This window comes from Agelaius tricolor, unplaced genomic scaffold, assembly GCF_023055355.1.
Source record: "Agelaius tricolor isolate 1412-34295 unplaced genomic scaffold, bAgeTri1.0.p SCAF_15, whole genome shotgun sequence".
NCBI classification, from domain to species: domain Eukaryota; kingdom Metazoa; phylum Chordata; class Aves; order Passeriformes; family Icteridae; genus Agelaius; species Agelaius tricolor.
The window spans coordinates 14500306-14522800 of record NW_027269275.1 but is presented as its reverse complement, the minus strand read 5'-3'; the positions used below and the strand labels follow the sequence as shown (position 1 = coordinate 14522800).

Genomic DNA, 22495 nt, shown 5'->3' with positions numbered 1-22495 from the left:
GAGCTGTTCTGAGCTGAGCTGTGCCAAGCTGGACCAAACTGAATTGTGCCTACTTAGGTGGTAAAATGTCCTGAGCAGGGCTGAGCTGCGCTGAGCTGTGCTGACTGAGATGAGCCATGTCTACTGAGCTGGCAAAATGCCCCAAGCTGTGCTGAACTGAATCTGCTTGGGTGGCATCATGTCCCTAGCTGAGCTGAGCTGAGCTGAGCCGAGCTGAGCCATGCCAGACTAAGCAACACTGAACGCACCTACCTAGGCAGCAGAATATCCCGAGCAGCACTGAGCCAAGCCAAACCGTGCCGAGCCGAGCCGAGCCGTGCCTACCCAGGCAGCACGATGTCCCAAGCCGTGCCGCGCAGTACCGCGCCGAGCCGAGCCGAGCCGAGCCGAGCCGAGCCGAGCCGAGCCGAGCCGAGCCGAGCCGAGCCGCGGGTACCAAGGTGCTCCGCCTTCCCCCCTCCCCGGCCGCCGGTGCCGGTGCCCGGCGCTCCCGGTGCCCGGCGCTCCCGTCCCGCCCGTCTCCCATTGGCGGCGGCCGGTCCCGCCCCGCCCCGCTCCCCCGCCGGGCGGCTATAAACGGGCGCGGCGGGGCGGGCGAGCGGCAGCGGCGGGGCCGTGCCGGGCCCGGGATCGGGACCGGGATGGAGCCGGGGCTGGAGCGCTGGGCGCACGGCGCGCTGTGGGCGGCTCTGGCCGGCAGCCTGGCGCTGCGGGCGGCGCGGCGGGCGCCGGGGCCGGGCCGGGGGCTGGGGCCGCCGCTGGGCCGGGGGCTGGTGCTGCCGCTGGCGCTGCTGGCCGCGCTGCAGAGCCTGTGCCGCGCCTGGCTGCCGCTGCCCCTGGGGCTGGCCCTGGCCGCCGCCGCCGCCGGGCTGCTGCTGTGGCGGGCGGCGCCCCGCGGGCTGCTGCCGGTGGCGGGCAGAGCCGTCCTTGTCACAGGTGAGTGCGGGGACACGGCCTCGACGCCCCGACGGCACCGCCTGGGCTCGGCGGGGAGCGGAGTGGGGTGTCCCGCAGGCACCAGGACGCTGCTGTCTGTGGGGTCCCGCTGGGGACCAACCACCGCTGCCAGCGCATCCCTCACCCTCTTCCACGTCCAAGCAGAACCGGCTAGGCTGTATCTGCCCCGCGAAGCAGGGAGTTGCAATGGCCCCTCGAGTGTTGACCACTAGTTGCAGCATGATGCCGAGAGCTGCTTCCTCTGGAAGCCCTGAGATTAGATGGGACAGAGCTGGCTTTGGACCCCGTCGGCTGGCCCAAGGGCTTCCCTCTCCTCTTTCCCCCTTCCCTTCCTCCCCTCTGGAGTTGTACTTGTTCTTGGAAAGGTTCTCATAGTATCTTTAGAGGCTTCAACAGGGCTGGCTACCTAGTGCTGAGCATCACTGCTTCATCCAGAGCTCCATCCAGGGAGCTGCTGGTGACAAGGTCCTCCACTGTGTGGGTATCCTTGGGAAATGCTGCCCAGCTGCTGCCTGCCTCCTCTTTGGGCTGCCTGGTCCAAAGCTTCTCTGTGGTCCTGAGCTCCTTAGAGAATGTGCTATGCTCCCAAGCATAGCACAGCTCTGGCTTGCTGGCTGAAGCTCTTTAGGATATCTTGGTATATACATGGTTTCTCATTCCTTCCTCCTGGCAGTGGAGCTGCAGGATGAGAGCCAGGGTCAGCAGCGCATTGCTGTGAGGCAATGGTCGTGGAGAGATGAGGAGGAAGTGCTGGAGCTGGGGTGGTTTTTGCTCCAGGTGTGCCTGGAAGGTGCTGCTGGCTCTGCATGGATGCAGAGGGGAGGGAAACTTCTGGGCATGACCTTGGCAGTGCTTCCAAGGACAGGAGCCTGCATCCTGGTGGGGATGTCTGTGCTGGGCTTGGAGATGCTGAAGCTGGAGAAAGGAGTTTGCTTGTTTCCTAGAAAATTAAGGCAAGACCTGGGTCCCCCTTCCAGCTTGAAGGGTTCTGTGGCAGCAGTAGGAAGTGCAGCAAATCCTCTCTGGAGGAGGAAGATCAGAGGAGCAAGGCAGTGGATGAATGAATGATTCAACTGAGTGAAGGTCAAAGCTGCAGCAGGGTAGGGCTGCCTGGGGAGGATGTCTGACAGCCATGCGCTCACAGGTGCCCTGTGGCACACCAGCTCTGGCAGCCCTGGCTCCCTGGCATTGCCTATATAATTAGTGAGTCAGTGACTGGAACAAGGTGTTCTTGCCCCAGTGCGTTGAGGTGGCACCTCTGCAGCTCTGATGTGTTTGCTCTTGGCTGTAAATACTTTGTGGTTTTACAGGTTCGAGGCGCAGCCCGTGGTGCGGGATTGGTGTTTCCGTGCTGCTGCTCTGGCAAGTGCCTGCCAAGGGGCAGATGTGAGGGCTGTTTTGCTGGGGATGGCATCCCTCACTTGAGCATTTGCATAGTAATTAGCCTGATTCTTTTATGGATTAATTCCAGCCAACTAGGTATTGAGTAGCTGCTCGTGTCTTCTGTGGGAGCAGCCTGGAAGGATCAGCTCGGGGAGAAAGGCAGCCTGACCTTCTTCCTCTTGCCAATGGGAAGCAAAGCCTGGCAGAGAGAGCAGCATAAGCATGGATGGCTGGCAATGCTGGGCCTCACTGAAGGTGTGTGAGGTCAGGGACAGAACTTCTGCCATGCTGTGTGTTGTGCTGGACCTTGCAGATCAACTGAGAAATGGCACAAAGTCCCCTCCTGATGGAGCAGTGCAGGTTTCAGCCTGAAAATCTTTGGGCATCATTTCCTTGTATACATATCTTGGCTGCTGTCTTAATCCTGCAGCAGGTTCAGTGATGCTTATCTGGGGCAAGTTAAGGTGGCTGCAGTGCTGCTCTATCTCCCAGGTGATGAGTTTCAGCTCTTCCAGCTGCCCACTCTCTCCAGGAACAACCCTGAGTTGAACTCTGCATGTGAAGCTCCAGCCCCATGTGCTGTTCGGACATCGCTGGCTAAATAAAACTTAATTGTGGCAGGGATTGAAGGAAAACTAACTGTGCAGCTCAGTGGGAAAATAGCAGAGCAGCTGTAGAGCCGCTGCAGAGCAAAGCTGCTGACCCTGTGGTAGCAGCAGGAGCTGGAAAGTTGTGGCGTTTCCCATCTGCTGCAGGTTTGCATTTTGACTGTTGCACGTGGGACTGGGGTTTGGCTGGAGCAGGGATGGGCAGCCACCTGCTGCTAGAGGGGAGTAAGGGATGCTGTGCTTTCCCATGAGGCATCCCCTGGGCTAGCAAAGTGAGTGGTCACTAGTCTCTGCAGTGCTGTGTTTGTCTGGGGCTGTGACCTTGGTGCTTTTGTTCTGCATCCCTATGGTCCAGCTTCTCCAGGAGTGTGGCTCCAGTGGATGCAGCCTGGCTGGGGGCAGAGGGTGAGGAAAGTGTTAATCCTGTATTCCTAGGAGATGTAACAGCTGTTTTCAGGGAGGAGGAGAATGCCCTCCTGTGCAGCCAGGGGCTGGGAGAGGTCAGCCCCAGGAAGATGGTGGGGATGAGGAGGGGAGAGGAAATCAGCTGCTTGGCCTGGGCTGGGAGGGAGACAGCAGCTATCTCCATGCCTCCCTTGGTTTGCTGTCCTGGGCCTGCCCTTGCCTTAAAGATGAGCCCACACCTGGCACAGGCTTTAGCCAAACTCAGAAAACCACAAGGTACAAACATACCTGCAGTGTGGGCAGGGCTGGTATGGGCAGCTGCCTGACCAGAGCCTGATCCAGCACAGGGAAGCTGCAAGGCAGCCAATACCTGGCATCCCTCACCACAGGGTGTGACAGGGCACTCCAGGGTGCTGGTGCTGCTGGCTGGCACCTGTGGCCAGTGGGGGCAGTGGCTCACTGAGAGCTGCTGGCTCCAAACACCAAACAGCTGGTTTGTGTGTGCATCCCCCTTCCCAAATGTGAAATGGCACTGCTGGGTGTTCCTAGGGCCACTGGACTCCACAGAGCTGTGTGAACAAAGAGGAGGAGTATTATATCCCATACTGCTTCCCACTGGGAATTGATATAAAAAGCAGTCCAGCCTCTGGAGCAGGGCAGGGCTGATGGTCTGCAAGAGCAGTCTTGGAGGGAGGTGATGAGCTGCCATTTCTTGGCCTCTCCAGATTTAGGCTGGCAGTGCATTGTGCAGGACTGGGCTTTGGCTGGGTCAATTTAGACATGAACCTACAACATCCTTTGGTTCCTGTGGTCTTAGCAGATGCCTGTGGAATTCAGTGAGTCTATTGAAACCATCCAACTCAACTGGGTGCCTGGAGGTGGTGGAGGGATGGCCAGGAGCATCCCCGGGCTCCACTGAGCAGCTGGAGAAGCCTCTTGCTGTTGTGTAGCTCTGCCATGCGTGACTGTGTGGGGTGGTTCTTTGGACAGTAGCCAATTGCCCGATTTACTGCAGATCCTTGAAAAGCACCAAATGCAAATCAGCCCAGGGAGTCTGCCTGCCTGCAGGGCTTTGCCAGAGCAGAGGAGGACAGGAGTTATGATATTGGTTCATATGCTTCAGCTTGGATGGAAAGTTGAAAATAGTGAATTGTTGTTCTGTCTATAATGGTGGTACCTGAATTAGCTCTCCAATAACATCAAACATCTGGATGGCTGCCTGAGAGAAGCAGTCTGGGTCTCTTGTATCCTTGCTCTTCCTTGGTGCAGCCTGTGAAGAAAGCTAGGAGCACCTGCAGATTGGTCTGTCTTCCAACAAATCATCTCTGTGAGCAAAACTGGTTGTTGGTCAGGCTGCCCAGACCCAAACCTCCCCTGTCCTCCTCTCTTCTCCTTCCTGGCTGCAGGGAAAGTGTGGTTTTCCTGGTGAAGCGTTCTTGTTACAATTGCATGCCCCATTAACAATTTGAAATGGGTCAGAGCTTCAGATCATGTTCAAGGTTAACAGAGGCTTTGCAACTTGCAGTGCTGCAGTATTTCCCATGGACTCCACAGATGTTGAAGCATCTGCTGGCTGCAGCAGGACTGAGTGATTCAATCCAGATGTTGGGACTCTTGCTTTCTGCCATGAAGGTAAATCCCTTTCTGTGGTTAAAAAAAGCAGTCTGGACTTTGATGTTGTCTTAGATCTATTTTCCAGCTAAACAAGGTGACTGAGAAATGCCGGGGTCAAGGATTCAGGGCTGGCTCTGGGATGGGCACCTCTGCACCACGGCGTGGCCAGAGCACCTGCAGAGCACACTCACAGCCTGTGTTTGGTGCTGAGCCTGCCAGCAGCCTTGCTGTGAGAAATGCTTTGTGCAAAGGTGCTGCAGCTCTCCATAGGTGACTTTCACTCTGCTTCTGAAGCCAGTGATCCAGCTCAGAGTATCTGGGATCTTTCCCCAGCCTAAGTGCAGGGGGTTGGAACTAGGTGCTCTTTCAGGTCCCTGCCAAACAGAACCATTTTGTGATTCTATAAGTGAAAGTTGAAAATCAGCTTATTCCCTGAAATTGCTCTGATTTTTCCAGAATCTATTAAAAATTAACAGCAGAGGCAGCTGCTGCCTCCAAGCTGAGGGGTGGGACAGGACCAAAATCAAACACCCAAACTCCAGCCCTGGTGTACAAGCAATTCCTGGTATACTTGAAGTTAAAAAAATGCAATATTTAACTCTAGTTATAGGGTTTGCTGCTGGCTTTTGGGAACAGAGCAGGAAAGCTGTTTTTTCTGCCTCTATCTGCAGGGCTGAAGCTCTCCCCCCGCTTTGTCAGCAGCCCTCCATGGATTTAGGATTCTTCTTTCCCACGTGAGGTTTCTTCAGAAATAGATACCTACCCCTGCTCACCACAGGCATGTGGATAGATACGCTCGGCTTTTTCTCACTTATCTATAAAATAAGCACTTTGGAAGCCTACTAATGACACAGACCTGTTGAGGTGGGAGTTTTTAGCACCGTTAACCAAAAATGATGAGCACAGCTAATTAGGAGGAAAAACGCATTGAGGTTTCATACTGTGGGAGACTGGAGTTGGTAGAGAAACCCAAGCTGGCTTGATTAACCTCGGGGTTATGTGGGGACATGAGAGCAACAAAGCAAAGACTTCCCTGCTGAAATGAGATTGTCAGATGGGAACGGATGCTTTCGGGAGGAGAGAAGTGTAGGCAGTTGCTGCCCTCTAGTCCAATGAGCAGCACATTTTTAATGAGGTCTGGGATTGGGTTACCCACTGTTGAGTCTAGCTCCCCTCAAGCCAGGATCTGGTTACAGAAGAGCCAGTTGCTGCTTTCACTGCTGGGAGCACAGCACAGGGTTGGTGGACTTGCCCAGCCAGGGTTTTGTTTGAGGGGGCTCTTCAAGGTGTTTCCACCAAATCTTTGCCTTCTCCCCACAGTCTTCTTTCAGTGCTGGTCTAAAACTCCAGCTGTAGGGGCTTTTTTTTTTTTTTTTTTCTGAGGAGGAAAGGCTGCAGGGCTTTTGTACCTCTTCACCTCCTGATGTCCCTCCTGTCATCTCGGATCTGAGGTACTGCTGTGGAGCCTCCAAGGCCAGGTTGAATGGGTCTTGGAGCAATCTGGGCTAGTGGAAGGTATCCCTGCCCACAGCAGGGGTGCTGGAATTGGATGACCCTATAAGGTCCCTTCCAACCTAACTGTTCTATATTTAGGTGGAAAATGCTCAAATTTTCTATGATGAGGTGGAAAAACTGCCCTCATGCTGTCAGTATGTTGCTACAGGTATAGTTTAGGAGCTCTTATTTTAATCACCCCAGGATGTGCCTGTTACCTCCTTTCCTGCTCCCCTTAGTGGCTGTGGTATATCCACCATCTCCCATTCTTCTGTCTCAGCTTGTATGTGTAATGTATCACTTCTGCTTCCTTCTCCCCTGGAGAGCTGCCAGCCCCTGAGCTTTATCAGCTTCTCCCTCGGGAGCTGGCTTCCCTGTCACACATGGCGCTGTCCTGGGATTTGCTGGCTCTAAGGCTGTAATCTTGAAAAGCAGTTTTTGGCTTTACAGGCTTTGCGGCAGCACTTCCTCTTGTTGGGTGGCTGACCCTATGGAGCCAGATGGTGAGTGACTCCCAGGCAGGCTGGGAACAGAGAGAAGGGATAGGCTGGAAAGCTCAGGTACCTGCCCTGATGTCTTCTGTGCCAGCTCTGAAAGCCTGGCCTCTCAGAATCATAGAAGCTCTGAATGGTTTGGATTGGAATAAACTTTAAAGACTATCTTGTTCCAACCCCCCTGCCATGGGCAGGGACACCTTCCACTAGACCAGGTTGCTCCAAGCCACATCCCACCTTGCCTTGAACATTTTCAGGGATGGGGCAGCTGCAGCTTCTCTGGGTTACAAGGGCCTCATCCTGTTATGAGTAACCCACTGTGACCAGTATTTGTTCCTCTCTAGGGTCCTGGTTACCAGGTGGGGATAAGCTCCAACCTGGGGTGTGCAGCCATCCCAGGATGAGTTCTGCCCCCTCTTTCAGCTGTTGTGTTGGGCTCTGCCTAAGCTGAAGGGCACATGTGGGTGCTGCCCTGGCATTGCCTGGGTCAGCACAACTATGTCCAAGCACATCAGCCTGGAGGGCCATCTTGTATTTTGGGGAAAATGCACCAAAGTAGCCTTATGATACTGAAACTCTTACTCTGAAGAGCTGGTGAGAGCTACAGGTGAAGAGTAAGGAGGGGACAACTTGAGCTGTGTATGGAAAGGGCAGGTGGGTTGAGGATGTCATGAGGCACATCTCTGAGCCTGGGGGCTTAAACAGCTCAGTGTATTTCAAAAGCTGTCTTGGCAGAAGCTCAGTTGGTGTTTGCTCAAGTGTTTTGCTCTGTTTCTAAAAAAAAAAAAAAAAAAAGTCCCCCGCTTCACATGGATCTGGAAGCTGCAAATGAAAATAGTTGGTGCAGCTGTAGAGACCATCATGATGTGGGAATGGGCAGGGCTTGCACCACTTCTGCTTGCTTGGGATTGTGACATGAGGTGGGAGTTTACTCTTGTGACAAGGAGAGTGATGAGCTGGCACCCTACAAGCAAAGAAATATCTCATCAGCAAAATACCCCTAAATATTACCCCTAGTTCTCCATTAAAACTGCTGTAGCCTTATTGGGGTGCTGCAAACTCTGAGATGATTAACATGGTGATCCCCTGGGCTTGCTCTGACCTGTTGCTTTGGTCAGCATTGTCCCAGCATGGCTTTGTCCCTGCTGGCATCACTTGTGACTTGCCCACAGTGCTGTCTGGGTGGCACATCAAAGCTCTCCCACGGTTGACCTGTCCCACCACATGGTTAGAGGTTCTCCTGGTCATGTCATGGCTGTGGTGCTTTGCTGTCCTGGCTAAAATCACCTTCCCTGAGATGTCCCTGGGTGGTGATGGCTCGTGGTGGTCCATGTAGAAAAGCTGTTCTTCCCTTCAGCTGCCTGTGGATGGATTAGCCCTGCCTGTAACAGACCTTAGGCATGACCTGATGCCTCTCTTTGCTTGTTAGCACACAAGAGGGATGGATATGGGGCTCGGCTGCTGGTTCTCCGGCCTGCTGGGAGTCCTGGAGAGCCCTCTTGCAGACTAGAGGTGCCCACCAGCAGGTGCCCCAGCCACCACCTTATTCCCCAGGAGCATCTTCAGACATTCCAGACATAGCCCGTGGAGCTTTCTGGCTTCCCAGCCTGTTTCCTACCCAGCCTCTCTCTCTCAAAAAGCCCAAGTGGATGTGTCACCAGTGCCAGCTTGCCATTGGCACTGATCTTGAGTGGCACTTGATCTTGAGTGATCTGGTCAAGTTGTCTCTGGGCCACGGGTGTCCTTCCCAGCAACAGCTCTTCTTGATGGAAGAGCTTTGTCCCAAGAGCCATCAGTTCTTCCTGATGGCTTTCGAGGCTTTGTCAGCTCCATGTTCCCAGTTCACCGTGTTCCTTTTGAGGGTGATTATTAACCCAGCTATCACCATAGCTCTTCACAACTTCCTCTTGGAGGGCCATCCATCTATCCCAGATTAGCTCTCATGTACAGCCTGTGCCAGGTGAAGTCTGTGCTGCTGACTCCTCTCGTGTATTGCTGCCTGCTGCAAGATGAAATTCTTGACTGTGAGAGTCTCACTGCTCCCTTTGGGGAGAGGATCTCCCCTCGCTGGAGACAGCAGCTGCCGGAAGATGCCATCCAGCCCCGGTGTGCGGTGAGCAGCTGCTTCTAGGAAATTCCTGTGCTCTCTTTCTGCGAAGTGTCACAGCGAGGCTGGAGGTGGCACTTCCTCCCCCCACCCCCGTCAGCTTGCGAGCCCAGGGTCACTGCTCACCGCAGCAGCGTCACTGCCATGCCAGGGCTGGGTTAATTCCGGGGTCCCAGCCTCTCTGAGCATCCCCCCAGGCACTGGCCTTGCATTGCAGGGGGTGGCTGGGCTCATTCCTGTCCTGCTGTCCCAGGGCACGAACAAGCTCCTGCGTTCATTAGCCCCCCTGGCGGCAAGCAGCATCTGCTGCTCACAGCTTTGGTGGGGGAGAAGGCGTCTGGATGGCTTTTAGTGACAGCGATGGGGAGGGCTGTGGCCCCTGACACTTTTCTTATTGCCCAGCTGCTTTTGTGCAATCAGTCCCCAATATGGATGCACCAGTAAAGCTCCTGAGAAATGGCCTTTAATCCAGAAGCTGTGGGTGCATTCACACTGGCCTGGGGGCTCCACGTCATCTCTGTCTGGTTGTGTTGGTTGTCTAGGCAGAAAATCAGATTTCCCCCTTCTCTTTAAGTGGGAGATAACTTCCCGGGTAGAGGTGATGACTGTGAGGCCCCAGGAACACTTGGCTAATCCATTGTAATTCACACCATCTGGCTATTGTCCCCAGCGTGGAGGGGTAGGTCACCCATGCACCCCCTGCCATGGGCATTCTGAGCTCTGCCTTCTGTCACGAGTCTCCCTGTGGGACTGAGGGTTTGTCTGACCCCTGCTTTGACCCACAGGACCTGTTGGAGGGATGTGTCTATGTGGGCTGTGGGAGCCATCAGCAATCTCCCTCGAGCTGCCTGTGCCGACTGTGTCATGCAGGGGGGGGTCCTAGGGGAGCAGGGGCACTGTGTGCCTGCCTGGGCTCAGGAAGGAGGCTGAGGCTTTGCAGGGATGCACAGCCAGCCTGCTTGGGTGGGGGGGTTCCTGCATTATCCACTCACTAGGGATTTGGGGATGGGATTTGGGTCATCCCTAAAGGTATCTTCTGGCTTTAATTTAATTTAATTAGGCTTGTGGCTTCCTGAACCCCAGTGCTGAGGACCAGCAGCAGCATTACCAGGCCTGCTGCCAGCCCAGCCCTGTCTGCCCGTGCTTGGGCATGAGGGCTGCTCCCACAGGGAACGGGGACATGGCATGCCATCAAAGCCAGTGGCTGGGGTGGTGTTTCCTGTGAACTGTGATGACACTGGATGGGTTGTGGGCTGTGGGTGCCCCTTCCCAGCCCCACTCCCACAGAATTACCTTGGGTGTGGGCAGATGGTGGCTGATGCCTGGCTGGGGAGGCCAGGGCTGGTGCATGGCTGTGGTGGCCCAGCTGCTGTGGGGACAGGTGCTCCTGCCTTCCCCTCCCTATCCTGTGCCCTGCCAAGAATTTGTTCCTTCACAGCTCCCCATTGCCCAGGGCTGACATCACCCCTTTATCACTCCTTGCTCCAATTGTGTGCAGCATCTGGAAGGTGTTGGCCACTGGGCCTTGTCCTGCCCACACAGGATTTTGCTGGGCATTTTATCATGCCTGGACCTGCACTGTGCAAAGATCCCCTCCTTGAGCTCCTCTGGGAGACTGCCATCCCCTCTGATGGCACCATCCCCAGCTGGTGGCACCTTGTCCTGTGCTTCTGCATCCATGAGGTTCCCACGCTCCCAGGATGGAGCTGAGACAAACAGCTGAGTTGGGATCAGTGCCTGCTCAGGCACCCAGGTGAGCCTCCCTGAGTGCTGCTAAATCCCATACTGTGCCCAGAGAAGCTGGATCCATGATGGCAGTGAATCCTGTCAGAGCCAGAAGGCCACATTTAACTTGGCATCCCAGGCAGGGTCTGAGCTTGAGCCCATGGAAACAAGTGGTGCAGCATGTTAATCCATTTGGCCTTGGTGCCCTGTTGATGGTGTCCTTGAGCCTGATGACAGCTCCATCTTGGCAAGGCCTCTTGGACAGGGTGGTGGGACACACAGCCCTAAAGCTCTTTGGGGAGGGGGACTGATATCCTGGGATTTGAGGAGCAGCAGGGGGCACCCAGGCAAGGGCCTGCAGAGCTGATGGGGGTGGAGGTGGGTGATGTCCTTCTGAGTGCCCAACTCAGCTGGCAAGCTCCCAGTTGGTGGAAGATGGAGCATCCTCAAGGGGTGCCTCCAGCTGCCTTGCTGCTAGGTGCCTGGGGCACTGCCCCTAGGGCTGCTGACTGACCACGCTGCTAGGGTGACCATGGGGGAGATGGTCCATCACAAGGGTGCTCAGCCCTGGGGCAACCCCTCTTCAGCTTCCACACCAGGGTCCTCAGCTGGGGTGGCTGAGGAGGGACCAGATCCAGGGAGCTGTCACTGTACCCAACAGGCTCTGGGCAGTTTTGCAGGCACATGGGAATTCTTTAGCCAAGCTTGGTTCTCACTGCTTAGGTTTTCGTTGGTCCTCACCTGTGGTTCAGGATACAGAGGTCATAAGGACGCACAACTTCTGGTTCAGAGATGAGGGTGCTCAGTTTATGGCTCGGGGATGAGGCTGAGGATGTACACAGCTCATGGCTAGGGGATGAAGAAGCTTGGCTTGTAACTCAGGGCTTAAGATGCCCAGCTTGCAATTCCAAAGCTCCAGAATGAGACTGCACAGTTCATGGCTCATGGAAGGGGACTCTCAGCTCACAGTTTGGGAAGGGAAGTCATTCCTAGGTTGTGTTGGGGTGAGCACTGCAGACCTGTGCTGCCAGCCCTCCATCATGTACCGTGCCAGCAGTAGGGGCAGGGGCAGGCAGGTGGTTGTGGTTCAGCAGCTCCCGGGTCACAGCTGTGTTACTGACCCTCTCTGCTCCAATCAGAAAACTGTGGCACTAATTTTGAGCATGTCTGTGTATGGTGGCCTTGGTGCTGGTGCAGGAGAGCAGGGTGAATACCTGAGACAGCAAAATGTCAGAGTGTGCCATGCCTGACTCACCTGAAAGAAATGTGTCCGCACCAAACAGGGACTGCAGCTCCAGCCGGCTCCTGGAGCGAGGAAGCAGCGGTACAGGCTGGCTGGGAGCTGCCCAGCTGGCACAGCTCAGCCCCGGCGGTGGCTCTGCTGTCACCATGAGGAGCAGCTCTGGACAATGGATGCAGGATGCTGCGGTGTCAGTCCTCTTTCCCTCCCCGAGTGGGTGGGAGGCCACCCCTTATGATGATGCCGGAGGCCAAACCTTTTTGCTTGCTCAAGATAAGTAAAATTGGGGCTTGTCATGCCAAAATTCTAGTGGAGGCGTGCATCTCTCACTCTTTGGGAAGTCGCTGAAGTGGCTGGAGCTTTCGTAAAGTTCTCAGGAATTGCTGCTGACCTGCTGCTGTGGAAAATGTCCGGCCGGCCCCTGGTGCAGGAGTTTGTCCCGGCTTGCTGAGCCTGTGGAGGGCTGCTGGATTTTGCAACCTGGACTCAAGTTTAGCTCTGCTCCTGCTGCAGCAAAAGCCTCTGTCTGCTGACCCAGGGTCCGTGGGGATAAGATGCAGGGGCTTCAAGGTACCTGCTCTCCTCTGCTGCGCTCCCAGTGCTGGGCTCCTGCGCTTGATCTGACCACGTCCCTCCCTCCAGCAGGACTGTGAAACCAGCTGGCAAGCTGGGAGCTGGGGCGGGGGGAACTGGCGCCGGCATCTCCTCGTGATGCAGCATCCTGGGAGGGCAGCGAGCCCAGCACCAGCCTTGCTGGGGCTGCACAGACTGCACGGCTCCAGCGCTCCCGGCGGGGCCGGGCCAGCGGCAATGGCTCCTGTGCCAGCTCCAGCGTGGCCAGCAACTCATGTGCTGGTGGCCACAGGGAGTGAACATGGCCCTGGGAAAGCTGCCATGCTTTGGGGCCACGTGTTATGGGCCCAGGGGGTTCATTGTCCCTCCCTGCACTCTTGGCCATGCCTGAGCACAGCGGATGGGAAGCTGAGCAGCAGCGGAGACCTTAAATAACACCAGAGCATCCTCACCCTCCTGGCCTTGGGCCTCCCGCCAGCCTCCCAGGAGTTTTTTTATTTGGTATGTGTGTGAATAAATTAGAACTTCCGAAACAAACCCTCTGACTGCCCTGCTCCTCTAAGGCAAAACAAACCCTGCCTGACTTGGACAGCATGTGGCTGTGTTTGCTACCTCCTTGCCAGACTTGCCCATAAGAAGCCAGCAAACCTGGCTCTCAGTTTTTTGGGATGTTTCCCGGGGTTTTGAGAGTTACATGGTGATAGGAAGCTTCATGTTTGGACTGGAAGCTTTTCTTGCCAGCTGCATGGGAGCAGTGCAGGTAACCCTCCTGTCAGCTGCGTCATGGTGAGGCTGTGGCCAGGAGCACTTTTATTTTTAAACCTTATCTTTATTGCAGTTTTCTCCTGCACTGCTTGAAAGGTGAAATGCACCTTATCTGTTTGTCTGCTGGCAGTATGCACTGCTCCTAGGGAGGGGAGAGGTGGATGTGCTGTACCTTCAGCATGCCCTGCGGACCAGGGTTCTGGGGGTGATGCTGGGGCAATGCCAGGGATAATGCTGGGGTGATGCTGAGCCAACCTGGCACACATCCATGATGAATGTGGGGTGTTGTGTGGGAAAGGGAGGTCCCTGCAGCCCCTTCCTGCCAACTGAGCACCTCTGGGCTGTGTTATCACTCTGGCCTCTGGCCAGGGGTTTAATTACAGGTTTCTGACGCAGCAGCAGAGTAAAACTGAACTGGGAACTGGGACAGACACTGAACTGACGCTTAGCTGGCACCCCAAGAGCTATGCCTGATCCCAGCCTGTGGGCGTGGAAGAGTGAGGCATCCAGTCCATGTGCCAAAGGCTGGTGGAAGGCTGCTGAATCTTGTGAGGTAACAGTCCCCAGGGCCACTGTTGTGTCCACCCCTGTGTCCACCCCGGGGTGGCTCCAGGTGCCACACAGGGTCGGTTTTCAGGATGTCCTCATGAGCACCCAAAGGTGCAGGGCAGGACGGTACAGGGCCACGGGGCTGCCCCTGCAGTGCTCCCCTGTTAATGGTTAATGTGACTGGGCAGCGGTCGTGGCACAGACTCTCCGAGCTATCAGTGCTGCCATCGGCCCCGGGAACAGCCTGTACCTTGCTGCCGCTGTTTGTTTGCATCCTGGCCGCTCCACCCTGGCCACTGGCCTTGTCACCGCTCTGCAACAGCCAGCTCCCGCCCGGGCTGTCTCCCAGCCACCCCGATGGTGGCTTTGCAGGTGATAGTGTCACCTGTGGTGCCTCTGTTTGAACAGAGATGGAGGATGTGAGGCTGGGACCGGGCACGGAGCACCAGAACTCTCCCGAGTGGTCCATCCCGTTTGGATGCTCCCTTGAAGGATGCAGGGTAGCAGGAGCAGACCAGAATCCGTTTTTTCCCTCACCATTTTTAATCCCCTCATGCCCCAGCCAGGTGAAGAGGTTCTCTGCCTTCGGCAAAAGTCTCCCACGGAGCCTGATGCCAGCTATGAATGGTTCTTGATGGAGCTTTTAGAGGCTATTTTGAGGGCTGATGGCCCCTCATCGCTGCAGGGCTCTGGGCTGTTCGGTGGGTGCGTTGCTGGTGCCTGTGGGTTTGCCTGCAGCTCGGGGACGATGGGGCTGCAGATAAAAGGAGTGTTTTCTTCCTCCTGCAAGGGAGAGAAAACAACAGCTCCATGACCTGCAAATGCCCCAGGGCAAGGTCACATCCTGGTGAGTCAGGAGCTACAGCGGGGTGCGGAGCCAAGGTGGTGCTCAGGCAAGGGAAACTGATGCTGGGGTGGATGTTTGGTTCCTGGGGTTGGTTCCTAGTGATGGAGAGGCAGAGCTAGGGGATCTTTGGGGGCTGGAGGCAGACAGTGGCTGTCACTGGACACTGCAAGGCTCTTCCCATCTCTTTCAGGATGTGACTCGGGCTTTGGGCAGGCAACAGCCAGGCACTTGGACATCATGGGCTTTCGGGTGTTTGCCAGCGTGCTGGACCTGCAGAGTCCTGGTGCCCAGGAGCTGCGCCAGAGCTGCTCATCGAGGCTGACGCTGCTGCAGATGGACCTGACCAAGACAGAGGACATCCAGCGTGTCCTGCAGCATATCCAGGCCCACACCAACAGCACAGGTAGGAGCTGCCTTTGGCAACCTCACAGGACCCCACAGAACTCCCTGGGATCTCAGCCTGCAGCCAGCATGGCAGCGGCACCCTCCATCTGTTTCCCTGGGGGGCTGCGTCCCTGTGCCAACAGCCTTTGTCAAGCTCTCTTGTCCTGGGGCATCCTACAATTCCCTTGCAGGACCCCCATCAGCCTGGGGAGCAGCTGGAAATCCTGGGGTGGGGCTTCCCCATTCAGGTCACCTCTTCAAGCATCCCATTCCCACAGGACTCTGGGGCCTGGTGAACAACGCTGGGTTCAATGATACCATTGCCGACGCTGAGCTCTCGCCGCTGGGCAAGTTCCGCACCTGCATGGAGGTGAACTTCTTTGGCTCCCTGGAGCTCACCAAGGGGCTGCTGCCCCTGCTCCGCTCTGCTGGTGGCCGCATTGTCACCGTGAGCAGCCCTGCAGGTGAGCAGCCTCCCTCCAGCGTGGCACCCCTGGCACCCTCAGCCCAGGCATGGCTTGAGCATCCCCATGGTGTGGTGCAATTTCCAGCCCCCAGGCACTCCAACCTTCTCAGCCAACTGGCTCCAGGAACTGTAGAATGAGCTGGCAGCACTGAGCCCCACAGCAGCTACTAAGATGTGAGGAGACATGGGGGCTGGGGACAGGCAGCCTGGTCACAGGCAGCATGGGCAACCCAAGCCCAGCTGCCATGTGTCTCCATTGGGGACGACAGCCCCAGCCAGGGTGGGAAAATCAACTTCCTTTCCCCTGCCCTTTTTTTTGCCCATTAAAACACTCTAATCCTCCATTGGGGATGACAATCCCAAGCTTTAGCTGGACAGGGAGCAAAATCAATTTCCTCTTCCCTCACCACTGTTTTTTGCCCCCATTAAAACATTAATTTGAATTTGAACAATTTCAGTTGTTTTCTTAGCAAAACAAACCCCAAGCCATTTCCTTAAGCAGGGCCCAGGAACACAGCCCTACACAAGCCCTGCCCTTCCCCCCCCTCCCCTCTGTCCCTGCTGGAGCACTGGCTCACTCATTCTTTCACTCCTGCCAGGTGACATGCCCTTCCCCTGCCTGGCAGCCTATGGGGCCTCGAAGGCGGCCCTCAGCCTGGTCATGGACACCTTCCGCAGCGAGCTCCAGCCCTGGGGCATCAAAGTCAGCCTCATCCTGCCTGGATACTACAAAACAGGTAAGAGGGTCAGTGCCTGCTCCTGTCTGTGCCTGTGGGCAAGGGACAGGTATCCCAGGGAGGCAGAAGATGGAGAAATGGGATGAGCAGTTGGTGGTGCAACCATGCAGCTTCTGAGTATCTCCAGCCATACGGGGACAGTGGCTATCCTGTGGCCGTTGGGCTCTGATGGACTAGAAACAGCATCACGTCCTGACAGCAGACCCCATACCACTAGGACTGGTCAAAGCAGCTCAGTCACGTTTATGACAGCGGCATCCCCACTGCAGGCAGGGTCCAAGACCCCTGGTCCAGTCTCAGGCTAGCAAGAGCCACTATGGTGCTACTACTGTCCTTCCCTCATGGCAATCTTTGCCAGGGTCTCAGCTGGACCTTCCTGTGAGGCTGGAAGGTGACTGGGGCTGCTGGCACCCATGGCAAGGGGGCTGGAGTGGGGGGCCCACAAGCTCACGGGGACTGTTTCCTTGCAGGGACGACATGTGACCCTGCCTTCTGGAACCTGCATAAGCAGCAGCTGTTGGCCAGCCTGCCCCAGGAGCTGCTGCAGGCCTATGGCGAGGACTATGTGGAGGAGATCAACCAGCAGTTCATCCAGTTCATGAAGGTGGCAGTGGAGGACCTCAGCGCAGTGGTGAACAGCATCACAGAGGGGCTTCTGGCTGCCAACCCAGCCGTGCGCTACTACCCAGGGCAGGGCCTTGGGATCATGTATTTCATACACCGCTACCTGCCCTACTTTGTCCGAGACTTGTTCTTGAAAGGATTCTTCATCAACCCCAAGCTGCCCCGAGCCCTGCGGCGAGAGCACCACAAGGATGTGAAGAAGGCCTGACCTGGGCCTGCCCAGGGCCTTCTCCCGGGCTCTCCAGGCACACCGGCCCCTGAGCGCGTGCAGAGCCAAAGGCACCGCCCTCCTGCACCGTGGGGGAACAATCAGCATTAGACGTTAAAAACCAAATTTCTTTCCAAAATCAGGTAGATCTATTTTCTATTGTGCAAGAATCAACGTTTTCTAGAGACCTTGGTTTTGTATTTTTTCTAACCATGTACCGTCCAAGAGGCCCATCCCTGCCTGACTCAGCAGCTCTGCACCACAGGCTGGGATGTACCTCCTCAGCTACCCACCACCTTCCTTACTGCTCTCAGAGCTGTTTGTCTCCATCCCCTCTTGGCTGGGTCAGGGCTGGGACCCTGTGGCCGCTGCCTCCCTGCCACTCATTACACACTCCACATGCTCCTGATCAGCGCAGGGGCCAAGACCAGGCTGCCAGTGCTGCAGAGCTCTTCATGAGATGAACTATGTGATTGTCACTTTTTAAATAAATCCATTCTTGATATTCCAGCAGGCTCTGGCTGTCTCCTTCCACAGTGCAGTGCTGCAATGCTGCTCAGGGATGCCCAGCCTGTGGGCAGAGCTAAGCTGGGTCATGACTGGCCCCGCGCCGAGCACTGTGGCAGGAGCCTCACATGCAGCAGCAGGTGCCACAGGTACTCCCAGAAAAGGGCTCAGCCTGCCAGGGGGGATTTGTGCCCACTCCCTGCCCTTCCCCAGTCCTATGCCAAAAGCTTTCTTTTGCTTTGCTCCGACTCTGTGGCCCTGCTGGGGCAAGGATGGCAGCGGTGACAGTGCCCCATGTGGACAGCCCCAGGCACCAGGGAAAACCATGCAGCTCCCTAACCTTATGGACCATTCCCATATGGCTGCACCTCTTAGCTCAGCAGCCAGCTGCACCCACAGACCAGGCACTGTCCTGGCTTGGGCTGGAGGGAGTACTCTGTGCCTCGTGGGGTGCCTGTGGTACAAACAAGTGTCCCAACTCACACAGGAACCACACCAGGCTCCACTACCACAACTACCAGATTCCCTGTGACTGATGGAGGCTCCACCTGGGGCTGTGGGAGCAGGTGCCCAAGTAAGCAGGAGAGCACAGTGCAGTAGGCAGATATTTATTAGTGTAGAGAGGATGGGATCACAGGAAAACAAGCTGCAGAGGTGACCACAGCACAAGCTGGGACAGAGCCACTCTCCATTGATCCTTCCTCCCAGCAGCATCCAGCATGTTTCCCTTCAGCAAGGCTTGTCTGCTGCCATTGCACATCTCCCAGAACTCAAGTGCAAGTAGGAGCTAGCCAGAACAGAGCAGCAAAGAGCAGGGCTGCCCCACCATGCCCAGGGCTTGGCTCCCACCCTAGACCACCCACCAGGGTGACTAAGGCTGCTCTGTCCCCTGGCCAGCTGTGCCATACAGCTCCATGGTTGTGCCAATCCACCCTCTGCAGGGGAGAAGTCTGGATGTCTACCCTGGAGGGGTGCAGGGGTCCACCACCATCTGCAGAGCCCAGAGGAGCCCCAGCTCTTGCATGGTTGTGTCAGTAAACTGCAAGCTGTGGGTCTTCACAGCTCTGAAGGAGCTCAGCCAGCTTATGGAGCCCTGTCCAGGGCAGCAGGGAGACTGATGAGAGCTTCTTCTGCAGACACAGAGAGGCTGCATGAGTGCAAATACTGCCAGAGCGGGAGGACTGTGCTCCACAAGCACTCTGGCTCTGCCCTCACATTCCCACAGGCTCCATTCCAGTCCTGGCCAGGGTTGCTTGGTCTCTCCCAGGTCAGGGTTCACTACAAGGGGATGAAGGGATTGCACAGCAGCATGGGCTACGCTACAAACCACAGTCTAACTACATCTCACAGGAACAACACGGATTAGGAGACGTGCAGAGCACTGACAGAGGGCCCCCCCAGCCATGGCAGACCTGACCCATTCCTCTGCAGCAGTGGAACTCTCTGAGGCAGCCCCCTGCAGCTCTATGAGCATAAGCACACACAGCAATTAGTACAGGAACACTGTGACTACTGCATACACAACAGGAGACCTTCCTGCTGCACAGGGCTAAGCCTGGACCACTGGTCCCTCTGGACATCTCACAGCACACACAACTCCAACTTTTGAATAATTTAACTAGCAACTGTACAGTTTCCTCATTTGATCCAGTTCCACAGATGGGACATCCCTGGAGTGTGGGCATGGGACAATTCAGGGAGTTAGGGGTCTGTCCAGACTCCAGGGGTGGGAGGGTTGGACAGGAGCAGAGCAGAGTTAGAAGATGGGAATGTAGTTGTCGATCTTGGTCCTGTGCCGCTGGGCGATGCACTCTGCGATCCACACAATGTTGCGGCACTCCTGCTCCTTCAGCTTCACGAAGGCATAGAAGACTCCAAAGTGGAATTGGTTGAGGAAGGCCAGCTTGTTCAGCTTTACCTGGGGAAAGCCCAGAGGAGGACATGTCATTTGTTCACTTCAGATAGGAGGAGTTGGTCAAGGCAAGCATGGAGCTGCTTGGAAGCACCCATGACTTCCCAGCAGGCTGGAAGGCTCTGCACAGGTATCCTGCTCTGCATCTCTCTAGGTCCCTGGGACAGCTCTAACCTATAGCACATGGCTCAGGACAGACTCTGACATTTGAAGGGGGAAATATTTATAACTCAGGTACCATAAAAGTCCTTCTTCTCCATGTAATTACACTCTGGTTTTGCTATTGATGAACCAAATATCCATTAGCAGCCCCAAACATGCCTCCTCACAATGCTGGAATCTGTCTGGCTTAGACAACAGGCCAAGCACTATGCCAGGCCCCCATTCTCATGCAGGAGCAGAGGGCAAGCATGCTTCTCCTTCCCCCAAATCCTGTTAATCCACAGCACTGCTGACAGGGCAGTAGACTAGCTTCCTGACACCTGGAGCTTTGCAAATGGCACATGTCAAGAAGCATTTCAGGGCTCACTCACCTCGTGCTCAAAGAACCTGTCTTCAAGGGTTTTGTCTCCAGGGTTGCTGCCAGCCCCTTCAAATAGCAGCTTGTACTCCTGCAGGAAAGCATTACATGAGGATATACCCTGTACCCAAGCTCAGTAGCACTTGAGGGCCTCCTGTGTCACAGATACTCCAGCCACCCTGTCAAGTCAGAGGACGGAGAAACCAAGAGTCCTGCCCCTTCTCCAAAATGTGCAGTTCTCAAAGGCGTATCATTGCTTCAAGCCACAGGAAAAGGGGCATCGGGTACAGACCCCCTCCACATACAGACTGGAGTGCTTGGGCCAGACCCCTGTGCCCACACACACAGGCTGCTCAGTAAAGGGACACTGAGGTCTTTGACTCCAAACAGGTCCACAGCCATGCACAAAGTGGCTTGAACACAGACAAATCCAAACATGTCCTCCCTCAAGGTCAGCAGCTCACCTTCAACTGAGCCAGAGCTCAAGGCTGGAAGTGGGGCAACACCACTTCTCACTGAAGATACATTTCCATCCCAAATCAGGCAAGGAGAGCCTGTCACTGCTTCCACATCAGCACTTTAAGGGTTTGGTGGTAAAGGTAGTCCCCACACCCTTGGACAGGGAACATTGTCTCCCAGTCATCCCTAAAATGACAGCTATGACTAAGAAGCCAATGGCATCTCAGGCAAGCCAAGTCCTGCCCAAGCAGAGCACAGGACCAACAGCATCAGAGACGACTGGCACCTCTCTCCCCAGGCTGTCAAGTCACAAGTTTCCCCAGATCCCCAAGAAGCTCTGATGCAGAGCAGGTTCTTGTACCAATCCCCACGGCCCTCACCCCAGAGCACTCACAGGGTAGTAGTCAGCAACGTTTTTGACTTGCTCGTAGTCATCTGCCCTGGCCAGCTGAGCCAGGCCCTCAGGGTAGAGCTTGCCACAGTGTGGGAACAGCTTGGCTCGGTCCTCCTTGGACAGCTCAGTACCAAATGAGTTGATGGTGATAATGAAGGCCCTCCGGTCAGCTTCAAACTGCAGGAAGAGAGTGGCTCATGCTGGGATGCAGTATCTTTACCAGAGGCTGGCAGATATCAGTGCTGCTCTGCACACAGCCACATCAGGAGGGCAGCATGAGGAGGCTCCTGGGATGTGTACAGCTCTCCAGTGCTCAGCTAGGGCAGGCTACAAGTGCAGGCTCCCAGTATGCCCAGTACCTGGGGAGCATTCAGGTGAGGAAATCCCCATCCCAGGAACAAGCCAAATCCTGCCCAAGTCCAGGGGTGACTCTCACCTACTGCTCCTAAGTCCTGCACATCTCACAGTAAGCTTTGGCATGGAGACAAGCTGTGACTCCAACAGCTCTGGTAGCTTTCCTACATGTTATCCAGGTCAGAGGATGAAGATGTTGCCACAGAGGCAACTAATGTATCAGTACTTGGGGAACCAAAGTCATGCTCAGTGTTCCCCACGTCTCTCAGTGAGCAGGTCAAGTGGGCATGGGGATGCTGAACAGGAACTGGAGAATGTTTAACAACTGGCAGACAAGCTGGGCCCAAGCAGGGAGTGATGACCATCACTGTAACACCATCCAGCTATGGAAGTTTCCAGACCTACCTCCAGGATTGGGCACATGGCATCTGCTGTGGTACCTCCCAGCGTCTTGCAGAACTTGTAGAAGGACTCCAGGTAAGCCTGGAAGAGAGAGGGCAGATGAGCATTCTTCTACACAGCTTCATCTACTCCCCCACAAGGCCCTTCAGCAGATGTCAGACAGCAGGCAGACTTTGCTTTCTTGCTCCCAGACGCTCTGTAACACAGCACAGGCACTCTGGCCCCATGTGAACTTGCCCACACAAGGACTGTGCTTTGCCCAGGAGCCAGAGACATGAAGGGTTGTGGTTGGGTTTGTTCAAGTGACTGCATGAGCTTACTGTGGGCAAGATCCCCAGGCAGCAAGGTTAAAGCCTTTTTTTCTCCTTTGAGTCGCCTAACTCATTTTACTGAAGTCTCACGTGGTTTCCTGACCCTGCTCTGGCCTCCACAAACGTGCCAAGCCACACAACCATAGCTGCAAGACCTACTCTCAGAAAGTAGCGCTGTGTAAGCAGAGTCAAGAGATGAGATAGGACATCTGTGAAAGAAACCAGCCATTCTCTCTAATTCTCTTTTCACACTGCGGCCACTTGGTCTCTTATCCCAAATGAAGCACTGCAGAAATCATACGGCCAGGCACAGCTATGCTGCCTCCAGGAAATCCTTTGTGGAGATGTTCTGTAATCCATCTGGAAGATGACTCTGTCTCTCAGGGGAGCCTAAGAAGGCTGTGGATGGCTAAAAGTATCGTTCAGCAAAAATGTTCTCAGAAGAAGTGATCAAGT

General features: G+C 55.5%; 2 protein-coding genes across 2 annotated transcripts in view; one reads left to right on the top strand and one right to left on the bottom strand.

Moving 5' to 3' along the window:
- The first annotated feature begins 572 nt into the window (after nucleotides 1–572).
- Nucleotides 573–17793, top strand: HSD11B2 (hydroxysteroid 11-beta dehydrogenase 2). Its single transcript, XM_071440585.1, has 5 exons — nucleotides 573–936; nucleotides 14952–15164; nucleotides 15424–15609; nucleotides 16211–16348; nucleotides 16819–17793. The coding sequence occupies exons 1-5, from the start codon at nucleotides 642–644 to the stop codon at nucleotides 17178–17180; spliced, it is 1194 nt and encodes a 397-aa protein (XP_071296686.1). The 5' UTR covers nucleotides 573–641; the 3' UTR covers nucleotides 17181–17793.
- A 486-nt stretch (nucleotides 17794–18279) lies between these two features.
- ATP6V0D1 (ATPase H+ transporting V0 subunit d1) overlaps nucleotides 18280–22495 on the bottom strand; it is a 34018-nt gene continuing 29802 nt past the window's right edge. The window contains exons 5-8 of the mRNA XM_071440586.1: nucleotides 21732–21809; nucleotides 20973–21149; nucleotides 20133–20210; nucleotides 18280–19605 (exon numbers count right to left, since the gene is read on the bottom strand). Coding sequence (XP_071296687.1) covers nucleotides 19444–19605; nucleotides 20133–20210; nucleotides 20973–21149; nucleotides 21732–21809 — 495 coding nt within the window. The 3' untranslated portion in view covers nucleotides 18280–19443. The remainder of the gene's footprint in view (nucleotides 19606–20132; nucleotides 20211–20972; nucleotides 21150–21731; nucleotides 21810–22495) is intronic.

Coding starts and splice junctions, on each gene's coding strand:
- HSD11B2 (XM_071440585.1), top strand. CDS start 642: ATGGAGCCGGGGCTGGAGCGCTGGGCGCACGGCGCGCTGTGGGCGGCT. Junction 937..14,951: donor CAGAGCCGTCCTTGTCACAG/GTGAGTGCGGGG, acceptor CATCTCTTTCAG/GATGTGACTCGGGCTTTGGG. Junction 15,165..15,423: donor GGCCCACACCAACAGCACAG/GTAGGAGCTGCC, acceptor CCATTCCCACAG/GACTCTGGGGCCTGGTGAAC.